This window comes from Accipiter gentilis, chromosome 14 (genome assembly GCF_929443795.1).
Source record: "Accipiter gentilis chromosome 14, bAccGen1.1, whole genome shotgun sequence".
NCBI classification, from domain to species: Eukaryota; Metazoa; Chordata; class Aves; order Accipitriformes; family Accipitridae; genus Astur; species Astur gentilis.
In genome coordinates, this window is record NC_064893.1 from 23,743,696 (window position 1) to 23,756,117 (window position 12,422).

At 36.6% G+C, this 12,422-nt stretch overlaps 1 protein-coding gene across 7 annotated transcripts in view; it reads right to left on the reverse strand.

The window, feature by feature from the left end:
• The window catches only part of SULF2 (sulfatase 2), a 165,360-nt gene that overhangs the window by 35,218 nt on the left and 117,720 nt on the right, over nucleotides 1-12,422 (reverse strand). For all 7 annotated transcript variants that reach the window (XM_049816415.1, XM_049816414.1, XM_049816417.1 and 4 more), the window contains 3 exons: nucleotides 9,863-10,014; nucleotides 6,279-6,448; nucleotides 1,701-1,851 (listed from right to left, as the gene is read on the reverse strand). In XM_049816415.1, coding sequence (XP_049672372.1) covers nucleotides 1,701-1,851; nucleotides 6,279-6,448; nucleotides 9,863-10,014 — 473 coding nt within the window. The remainder of the gene's footprint in view (nucleotides 1-1,700; nucleotides 1,852-6,278; nucleotides 6,449-9,862; nucleotides 10,015-12,422) is intronic.

Genomic DNA, 12,422 nt, shown 5'->3' on the forward strand with positions numbered 1-12,422 from the left:
ATGAACCATCCTTAACAATCCATAATCACATAATTTTACTAACTGAATATTGTGGCTATTACAAGGCAAACTTCTGGTTTTTGTTTTAAGATAAACACATTAACATGACATATTTTCAAAAGCGTTTGGGTTCAGTATTTTGCATGAGAACTGTCAAGACAGTACTAAATACAGTAACAGAGATAAAAGTTTCAAGTTGATAAGCACCTTTGAAATTTTCTCTCCACCTTTAACTTTTTCCTGCAGCAAACAATTTTAATAAAATGACAACATTTTGAATCTCACACTTATTTAAGCAACACCCAATGATCTTGCCTTCAGACAAATGAGTCCCCATTATGCAGAATATTTGCAAAATCTCTTTCAGATAAATATCACTCAGTCATACTCTCTCACTATGGAGAATTAAGAGGAGCTTTAACTCTGTGGTTGCTTCTATAGATTTATATGAGACTCTTTGTGTGAAATGGAACAATTTGAGCAGGAAAGATCAATTTTTATGTGACATTTTCACTTGCAAAGGTACAGAGGTGGTGGGCCACCACCAAAGATCCAGAACGCATCAGCACAGAAGAAAACAAACTCTGTTGTTGTTGCTGTTTTAGTTTGTTGGTGGGGGTGGGAGGTTCTTTGGTTGGTTGGTTGTTGTTTTGGTTGGTTGGTCGGTCTGGGGTTTTTTTATTTATTTTGAAAGACTATTAGATGCATATAATTCAGTAGAAAAGATCAGGCTAACTTGGCGATTACAACTAAAAAAACAACCCAACTGATTTTGCCTGCAGTAAATCACCCAAAGTGAAACCATTTTACTAAATAGAAAATCAAAATAGTGTAGTAAAATAGCTGATCTCCCCTAATGCTGCTATCTGATTCATCTAAACAGGTTCATTAATATGAAGTAGAGATCAGACTTGCCTGAATCAGTAATTATAAGACATTACTAACAAGTTGATGCAATGCCATCCAGATAATCTCATCTTTGCCTTACCCGACTCCTCTTATTTTATGTTCTACCTTTTTTGAATAAGAATGCCAAGAGATAAGCAGTAAATTGCGACACCTTTAAATCTGCCCTCTTACAACTGGAAACGCATTCTTTTTCAGAGTAGCTTTTAGCTAATTCAGATGTTTCTGTTCAAGACACCCAGCTTGCACTAAGAGATTTCACTGTTACATAATGTAGACTTAATTTAAAAAAACAAAACCACCTATATATTTATTTACTTCTAACATTTAACATCCTGGGCTTGGTTTACCATGGGATTATTCCAGTTAGGACTCCTGTAGCAACACCTGCTGCTGCTGCTGTTCTCTCAGAAACTCAGTGTTACAGGATCAAAATAGTCCCACAGTTTGGTAGTTATTTCCAACAGGTTGTAGGGTGCGTCTTCACTATGAGATGATACATATTTAGAATTTATGATGTACATTTTTTGAGGTGATCCCTCCCTCTTCCCCTTAATCAGTAGTGGCTCTGTGGCAACAAATCAGCTTACTTCCACCACCCATCTTTAGAAGATGAAGATCCCTACACATTGAATGGAGAGACAAAATCCTCAGAAGATTCCACACTATTAAAAAAAATCGATGCAGTCCTCCTCCTCCTTCCTTTCTGCTTATCTTCACATACAGCACAGCTTGGAGCTTAACTCAAGAAAAAAGCACCTGTTTAGCCCCCCAAAAGTGACTACTAATCTTACCATTTCCATAGAGTCATCCACAGACATGAGTGTTTGAAGGCGCTTTCTCTGTAGCATGTTGGTGAACTCCATGTGTATAGGTTTCATGGGACCTGTATACCTCATTATCCAGTGCTTGTCTGGGTTTGGAGCATAGTTATAACTGGGAGTGCTAAGGAACAGAGAGAAAACCAGAATGTTTTAGCAGTGTAGAAAAAAGCCATAGTAATGTACAACAATAATTTCTATTTGATCAACACTACAGGATATACTCTCTGAGGTGCACAAGAAAATATGAGATTTACTTGGGAAAAGCCTTATACTTTTATGTTCTATATGAAAGATTGGAGAATGAAAACAACTCTGTGGGGAATAAAATCTATTGAAAGAGTAAATATACATTGTTTTTGCAGTGTCTTCAGACTAACATGGATACATTTCAAGGCCAAGAGATTAGCCTCAGAAGTCTAACTCCACAAGTATGATCTGGATGAAGCATGTACTATACAGTTCCTACTCATGTAATTGCTTTGCTTTCACTCTGCCTACATTAGCACCAAGTATTATGACTTGTGCAAGGTGTTTAACAGTAACTATAGAACTTGCTGAAAAGGTTCTACTATATTCTTTAACAGCTTTTTTGAATTCAACACAACTGGCTACTTGAATACTTTCACACTCACGTACCCCGAGGAGCACAGGCACCCTACCTAGTGGTATCAAACTGCATGTGAGCTCATACATAGCCGGATTTCAAAGACCTGCTGAGAAGAGCAGGGGTGAAGGGAAATAGGACTGTATTTTGCAGACACCTTCCAGCCACCAACTCCTTTGTGATGATCAGAAACTTTAATTAAAAGTCCCCGTGAAATCCCAAGAGCTGGATTCAATGTCCTCCTGGAATCTTGCTGCCCCTCCAAGTTCTCATGATCCTGGGACACCATTAAAGTGATGAGGAGAATTATCACTGATTGTTCATAATTTCATGTTGTTGGCAGTTCCAGAGATTGCTTTTCTATGCATAATTATATCGCTCTAGGTTAGCTGGATCTAAACAAAAGTTTTATTCTGATATATCATTACCATGAGGTTAACTCTCTGCAACACCAACTCACTAGAAGGCTATGTTATAGCTTACATTTGCAAGAAATATTACTTTTTAACTACTATGTCTATTTCTGAAATGTTTGTTATTAAGATTGAGAACCACCGTTATCAATTTCTTCATACTCTGGCTCAAACACATCACCTGCAGGGTCTAAAATATTAAAAATTACTTTTCCCAAGTGATTTGTTGAGGCTTCCTTTTTTCATTCGCAGTAATAAACTCAGTCTATGCAAATGTGCAAGCCGAAAGGGTGACACAGTAACACAGGAAAAAATAGCAAACATTCAGTTATTTTCTTCTTCCCAACACACAATTTATTGATAAATTCAGCTCCTATTTGGCAAATATCTACTGTTGGTTTTGTGTATGCAACAGAGCAGCAGGGTAAGTTATTAAGATAAACAATAGTAATATAAGTTGAAAATTCTCAAAATACCATGTATCTAATGTATCTTTGAATATGACAGGTAGTCTTAAGACTTTTAATATAAATATGAAATTAATAATCTGTCAGTGCAATGTTTTATGCCAAAAGCCTCTCTCAGATGCTATCTGAAAAATGTGCGTAGGCGGCAAATGGAGGCTTCTTCATATAGGGAGGAAAGGGCTGGTGTTTATTCTCTCTGTATTGTTAATAGCCTCTTGAATTTCAGAATGTTATTGTGGCTGAAATAATGACATTGCTCCTTTGAAAATGCTGACAGTTATGGAAACTGTTGCTATGTGATGCCCAGAATGAATAAAAAATGCTTGGCAAACTCCTTTTCAGCTTACTTTGTGATTTCCTGGCTGATTTGAAACCTCCCGCTGTTTAATCCAACCAAGCCCATGATTTTCTTTGATTACTACAAATGTAACCCTCTTACGCTTAACAGATTCGTCTGTCTTATGGGCAAAATACACAAATATAACATTCCTAGAAGTTGCTTAAGATAACCTCTTCAAATGTACTCAGAAGATAAGTCCTAGTCTGATTGCATTTGACCTTGGAAAACATGGGTGGTAAAATGTAACTTCTATAGAAATAACATTTCTGATCACTGGTAAACTGCCCAGCTGTTGCATTCTCTGCAGATATCAGTATAGGCAGTAAAAAAGGAAAACCAACCATGTAGCCTAGGGATTTGCTATGTGAATGCTGGTTGATGTGAATGATTTTCAAACACGAAAAGACTGCAGATGCACACAAAAAGGAAGTCTACAGAATGAGATGGAGAGAGACTGCAGAATAGGGTGGAATGGGCCTACCAGCTAATATATGTAACAATAGAAGCAAGACAACAGCATAAATTAGCAAGTACAGAAGTACATATGAGAGTTCCTAAGCAAAGGAGTACTCTGATTTTCAGTCTATTCTAAAATCCATACCACTAACTTTTAGCTATTATTAGCAATGCTACACAACACAGTATGTATGTCAACCAGTATAAGCATTACAGTCATATCTTCACTTTGCTTTGTGGATGTAGCTCAATAATCTGCTTGAAGACTTTGTCAGCGCTGCCACAAGAAGAGGTACAGAGACATGCCCCGTGGTGCACTGCCTTCTGATTCTGGGACTAGGCAGACTTTGTTCACAGTTATTGCTTACTGCTTTAGGGCAATTATAAGAAGTGTTCTACCTGTGTTCTGATTCTTCCCTACCATATCCACATGACAACAAAACAGTGAGAACTGCCTACACCCCTTTATCATTGACAGATTTATCTGTCACTGAGGGATTCCCTGGAATGTGGCAACAAGGGAAAAAATGGAAACTAGAGAACTAATTTGTACATACAGTGATGGAATACATTAATCTTAAACCCAGGCCAATGAAAACCCTTACAGATTACTATTATGTAGTGCTGGGAAAATTGTTTAGAATAAGACTGGCAGTTTCTTTGCACAAGATGTACATAAAATCCCATTTTACGTTCATATCCAAACCTAAACCACAGTTCCTTAATCTACCAAGATAATTTGTTTCTTTACAAGCAAAACTTCTTTCCACAAAGTGACACTTCTTGAGTAATTGTTATCACTGTAAGAAAAGTCACCGACAATTAAAAATAGTTTTGTGTAGCTACTTTATAATGAGGAAGATAAACCTAGTTTGTGTGAAAAATAAAATTTAAACTATGAGCAAAAGAAAAATAGATGTTGTTTGTATTTTTCTTTGCTGGCCTTCCTCAAATCCTTCTACTCTTTTTCTTCAACTAGCATAATTAAATTGCTACAGAATGTTGCTTGATAAATGATTATCATCTCTGAGATGCGAATGCCTTCCAAAGGAACTCTGAATAAGACTGAGGTCAATACTGGGTATAAGCTATGAGAAGTTGCTCATTTGGCATTTCTGTAATTTTCATTTCAAAGAAAATAAATGAGCATAAGATAGCAAACAAACACAAAATACTGCATTGCTGTAGATCTAGGACACAGATTCTCCCTGGTAGCACAGCACAAAATAATGAAATATATAATTCTAAGTTACGCAATATCTAGACAATAGAACAAAGGAAGCTTTTTCTCTCAGACTCTATTTAAAATAAAGTGAAAAGCTCCAGTGGATTTCATTGGATATTGGACTAGTCCTGAGCAGCTTTGGCTACCAATTAATTATTACTTCCATCAGTTCTCAGTTCCTTCACAAACCCAAAATAAAACAGAATTCCCCTTAAAAATAAAAGGGAGGCGAGGCGGGGCACGTAGGAAGAAAGTTACAAATCTTGAACATCAATGAGGGCATGAAACCAGTAATAAGAGAAATATTGGAATGTTTCCAGGTGTGCCAAAAGGTGATTTGGGAGAACGTTCATTTTATCAGCATGCGAGGAAATGCCTGTAATGGAGCATTACGGAACTGTACCTGTAAAACGTCTCTGTGCTACAAACAAGAACCATCTCATCGTGGAGCTTATGAACACGTTAAATTCAGGAACTGGGTGATACTGCTTTTGGGACCCATTCAAGACGTTGTACTGGGTCATGTATACACATACCAGCTCATTCAGAAATAGCTTGTCTAATTCGGTGCTGTGGGCCTGTATTTCCTTTCTTTCCATATGTGAAAACAGGAGTAATAAGAATTGCATACAATGTGATTTTTGGTAATACCCGTAAGGACAGGGAGATAGAGTTTCTTCTCCTGAAGAGATTACAGCCCAAGAACCAGATTTTGATCCCCCTGCTCAAAATAAAACAGTGCTTTACTTCCCAAATAGGTTGCAACAATGTCTAATGAATTCAACATGAATCTTGCCATTTATCTCAGCGAGCTACAATTCTGAGTTCTAGATGCAGTAGCCATTCTCAAGGTACTTGTACTAGTCTGAAGAGGTAAAAAAAAAAAAAAAGAAAAAAAAGGAAAAAAAAATCTCAAAACTCCTCTTATACATTTATGACAAACTTGTGCCAAGAGTAATTATGAAGTAAACATTGTTTCCCCAGATACCCAGGACTTCTATACTCCTGAACCTGGAAATGAAAGGGGTTTTATTTCTCCTTACATGTGTTGTGAGGCATTAGGAAAGAGATGTGAGTACTGAGGGGCTGAATCTTCAGGGCCGTGAGGAGCAGCATGGCTTATAACCATCAGTACAGGCCTGTGAGGATACATCTTCTTTGAGATTCTGAAGAAGGTAATACTGTCATTGGTAATCAGATCAGTTAGGTAATCCTGTGAATAGAAGTAAAAATATAATGAGATACTTGAAAAATAATTTCCAGTTGGGGGTTGAGATGGGAAGGGGAGGTCTGAGGTATTATAAGAAACGGGAAAAAAGAAGCTATTTCACTCAGATTGGGATGGGGAGGGAGTAAGTTACAGATCTTAAAACTTCAGAAACTAAACCCAAATCATTCTTTCTTCACTGCCTAGAAATATGAAAAGCAACAGCTTCCTCTCACAAATGAATGACATTAAAGAAGATCAAATAGGACGCTCTCTTCCCAGAGTGTGTAATTACTTTATGAAGATCACAATACTAAATACAATGACCAGGTATTAATTAAAAAAAAAAAAAAAAAACTACAGGTCAATTTCTTTGCTTTTTGGTGTCAAAAATCTTCAAGGTGTATAGTCTGATGTTACATCATAAAAGAGCTTTGAAAATCCAAATGGCTTGATGTACACTTTTCTTAACCTCCCTCTGAATCAGAAGTCACTGAAGCTAGAGGATGCCGGGCTATTTGGACCAAAAATTTAATTCTATATTCCAGACAAAGTGACAATCCAATAGAGATATAGCTCTATCAAATAAATTGCTGAGAATTTAGAAAACTTCCTTTGGAAGATGTGGATTATAATTTTCTTTTCTAAGAAGTATCATTACCATTCTTTTGACATCTGCTGGAGCTATATGGATTGAAGACAGTATTTTTAATGACAAGTCATGTTCTCTCTTAGGCTGCATCACAGCAAATGCTGCAAATACGAGTAGGATATGAAACTGCAGCTTTAAAAAAACAAAATAATAACTGTCATGTCACAGCTTAATGTAAAATCAGACTAACATCTGTCTCTGGTCAAGTGAACAAGTACAAGGTGTGGTACATATTGGAATGCATCTCCTTTCAAGTACAGCTTTCTGTCCACGGTTCAGACACTTCTCTTTACTACTGCCAATGTCCTTGATCTGAGAAGTCAGCTTACCATTCATCAAAGGAAACCTTTTTCATTGACTGTATTTACTTTCCACAAGTTATTTCCTGTGTATCCCAGAACAAGGCTGGCAAAGTCTCCATTTATAGTTTTACACATTGGTCGCAACATGAGACATGTCTGTTATGAAACTACCATGATTATGACTGTTATTGATAGATATTTTCATTCATGAAAGCAGCTGTAAATAAGCATAATTCCATCAAAGTTAACTGAATGACCACCATTCATAAGCATATGCAAGGGAAGGGAGAATGTACAATAAGCCAGACCAAAGCAAAATTGACTTCTGAACATACTTTCAATACCTGAGACCATACTCATAGCTGGGAGAGAATACTGGAGTGCTCTCAAAAATGCACTGACGTTCATCTAAAATGTGCCTGTTCTTTAAGCTGGTTGGTCACTTTCCTAAGTGTGTAACTCATCTTTGATTTAGTCATTACAAGAGCCTAGTTTCCAAACTTCATTTTGAAGATGAAGGTTTTCACCTGGTCAAAGTGAAAATCGTTCGAATTCAACATTGCAAAGCCAGTGTTTACCAGGCCAAAAGACCAAACAGAAACACTTCCCTTAATTGATTTCTTTTTTTAAAAAGCTCCAGATTGTAGAGGTTGTAGTAGACTGTGGGAAAGCATACAAAACTAAAAATTCATCTAAAAAAGTAGACAGAAACTGAAAAAGAAAAATCAAAGTAGAATATATCCTGTTAGAAAATCTGAAAGAATTTGCAAAGATTTGATTTTCAGAGGGTGAGTGCTTAGCAGACACTTTGGAAGACAGAATCAGTAATGGTTTTTTCTAGTTTTCCACTGGCACAGAATGAACATTAACTATGTCAAGTAGATAGGGCTAAAAAAATAATTGATTATATTGTCCATTGCTGGAAAATTAAGTATCCAGCAACAGAAATGGCAGGAAAGACAAAGAAGTGGTCTTGTATTTCAGCTTCTGTTTGTTCATTTGAACTCCAGTGTTAACATCAACAAGCGCTGCTGCTCTGAACACTATCATCTGTTTATTACCATAGCTGTGTATTATGCAAGAATATGAAGATTATCAAAACATTTATATTTTCATCAGACTTATTTATTACCAAATTCAGTAAGAAAAACTAAACCAAATGAAAACCTAAACATTTTCAAGGATTGCATACACACAACAGAGCTGAGGATATTGGAACATAAAGTTCTCTGTTGGCTCCTTGGTACAATGGAGAACAGTGCCCTATGAAATCACTTGCCTGACATTGTTCCATGTAAGATATTTTTACATCATAACATTTTTGGTACATGGCTGTAAAGATTAGCTCTCTCATTCTTCATAGATCAGAAGGGAAATAAAAGACAAATAATTCTGTACATCAGTTGCTCCTTCTCCTTAGCAGCTGGTGATAGAAAAGGAAACCCTAGAAGCCTGTTAAGTTTTATCTTTCAACGCAAAGTATATTCAATTAAAAATGGCAAATAGGGGAGGGGGAGGGGAAAAAAAAGACATAGACATCAAGCTTTTAAAAGAAAAACTGACTGTGAGCACATTGCTAATGAAACACAAATGTGGAGGCAGGATTTGTGCTCAGTAAAAGAAAGCTAACCATATCCCTGTTAAGCAAATACACCTTACAAATTAGTATCACTCCAGAGGGAGTCAACTTCCTGTTATACACTACTTAAACTACAGCAGTTTATGGATAAATTTATTTATCATCATACGTCAGAGACAATTCAGGGCATTTTAGGAATTCACAAAAGCTGGTTCCTTTGGAAAGGTAACCCTTTTGGCTGAAATAAACATACTCCTGACTGCTATCAGGTAACTGTTTCAGCTATAACATGTGCTAGATGAGGAATAAAAAATGATACCACATTTGACAATGATTATCAAGCATTTTAGTAAGTTCGGCCAGAGCTTAACATCCTTGCAAGGATATTAGGAAACATGTTCGCCTGTAACATTGCATGGAGATATAAATTTAATAGTTAAATTCTCCACTCATTCAGAATAATCATAAGATATACCAAGCTATTATGAATTCTCCATCATATTATGGCTGTGAAAAAAGTTCCTTAAACTAACATAAAAAGATGGGTCTAGCTGGAGGGAACTGGATTCTTATCTCATTTACGCTTATGTAACTACACTGGAGTCAGTTCTATACCAGGGGAATAGATGAGAATCAGACTCAGCACACAATAATTAAAGTACAAAGCACAGAAATAGTTATCATGCAGCATTTAAATCCATTTTCACATCTTCAGCTCATAACACATAACACAGTCTCAGGACATTTTGTTTGTTTCCATTGCTGCTAACAATGTTTCCAGTAACATGACCCTCTCGGAATGGAAGATAACGAAAAGTCATAAAGTGCAGCTTTCTTGCAGTCATGTCCAAATGTTAAAAAAACAGAAATAAATCAGTAAGACCTACCCTCGAGTAGTCATATCCATGCTTCTCCTTCACTCCATTTCTACAGAGTGTGTAATTGTAAAATCGAGAGTTTTTAAGTAATCCAACCCATTCTTTCCAACCAGGAGGCACATAGGACCCATTGTATTCATTAAGGTACTTTCCAAAGAAAGCTAGGGGTAGAGAAAGCAGAAGCATAGTAAGAAGGTATAACAGAAACACTTCAAAGACACCATATTTAACCATATTCTTTCCATTCTGTCTGACAGGAGCTTTGTTTTCTTCATTCTGATACATTTAAGGTAAGAGGTAAGTTCTAAGTTTGCATCTGTTTGTTTATTTCAGAGCTCCATAATGCAGATTTTTGATTTATAACCTGACTATGTATGAGAGAAACTGGACCATGATTACCATTATCTTTTCTTTAGTGCCTGATACGTTCAGAGTCAAACGAACAAAACAGAGAATGCTTAAAATAGTGCCAGTTGCCACATTATCTCATCCTACTCTGAATCACCCAATTTAGCTACATTTTTCATTTTGGTTACACCCACTTAAGCCACCTCCACCTAAGGAACTGGCAGAAGCAGTGAAATCACTAATAGGAGGCTGGCTTGGGAGAAATGATGACAAATGAGGACCATAAATATGATGAGATTTTAAACTTGCTGCATAGAAGAAATGAAGCAGCAGCCTGTTTGGCAGAACAAGTGCAGAATGAGTACAAGGATTCTTACAGAACACAGCAGGCATTTGAGCCATCCTCCCAGAAAAGCTATGCATATGCTAGCCTTGCTCTGTAAGCCACAAGTGTACAGACACAACTTATCTTCCAGAAAATGGTTAAGGAAAATGAAAAACATTAAATATCTATGAGAAGAACACAAATTCTCTAAAGTACATGATGTACCCAATGATGCTTTCACACTGTTCCAGTAAGAAAATACGTAATTTAAAGGAATATATTTTCCAGTATTAGTTTATATGTTATATCATCACTATGCAATTACAGGATAAATTATACTGGAAGACTCCATTCATCTAGCTAGTTTTTTTAATGCTTAAAGGCAAAATTCTGCTTTTGGGTTTGCAGACTGCACCACGATTCAGCATCTGACTTTTAGTGATCAGAACTCAGATCTCAATTTTTGAATGGTCTAGCAAGGCAAGTTAGCATTACCATAGTGACTAGCACAAAGATCTCTACACTTGTTCCACTTCTCATTACAAATAGTTTTAATCCACAGGCACATAGTGTCTGCAGCATCTCACACTGGCCATCTACCAGTGAACATCTGTGCTTCTGTAAGGACAATAGAGTATCCAAGATCCTGTTCTTAGACTTAGATTAAACCTCACCACGTAATCTATGGGATTTGAGCACACAATTCACAGTTTCCAGGTTCTTAAAGATCTTTTTTTAAGCTTGCAGCCTATACTGTCTGATGCTGCACCTTCTTGTAGTTTTATTAAGTGCAAGGAGTAATACTGCGCATAGAGTAGAACAGGTTTTCAGCCAGTGTAAAAAGGGCCAGCCTCACTGAAGTCAATGGATTTATGTCTATTTGTAGTAGGCTGAATATCTGTCCAAAAGATAAACACAGTAAGAAACAGTGATACAAAACAGTATGTGAGAGAGCTCCATATCATTACCTAATAGTAATAGTGTTTTTCTTTTCTAAAAGAATGGGAAACATGATAATAGCAACATAATTATATAGTGGAATGGAATGGAATTAAATAAATTTACAGGGATTAAGTACATGGTGTACTAAGATCCAACTAAAAGCACTTAGGTAGAATGCAAAAGCATATTTTGAATCATCCTCCTCAACAAATTTCAATGGATTCAATTAAAGTGTGACATGAGCCAAGAGAAAGTGAATGTTTGAGATCTTTCAAACTGTTTGGAAGAGAAGAAAGTGCTGACAAAATTAAGATCTACATGACTGAAGATGAGGACAGCACATCTATCAAGACACAGTTAATAAATTCCTTAAAATTGCAAAAGCTGATAAGGTGTTATGCTATTTTACATACATGAGCCACTTACAAAAGGGTTAAGTGACTGATAAGCACGCTGCAGAAAATAATTGGTTTCACTGTCCTAAAGCACCTCCTGACATCTTCTTTAACCAAGCAAAGTAAACTAGCAGCAAGGAACAAAGCAAAATCTACTCCACTGTAGATGAAAACTATCACATTACTCAGGGACTGTGTTTATACAGTACATACAGTTTTTCAAATGTTCATAAAGCAAATGAACAACTTCTAATTTTTAAAGAATGACAGGCAACTCACAGTGGCTATGGGTAATAAAACAATACAGATGCACATTTTTTTCTTGTCCTAGTAACAAAGAACACAGGATTGAAACACTGACCACCGTCTACAGTAGCAGGCATGCACAAGGCAGTCCAAAGCCTTTTGTCCCCCATTCAACATATTACATCCAAACAGAAATATATTTGGCATTTCTCCTACGGGAACCAACCCGTTCCTAAAACCTTTGGCTGAGCCAGCTGAAGAACTCAGGAAAGAGGCATTCTGTAAAGAATTACTTCATTGTTATTCTGCAGAG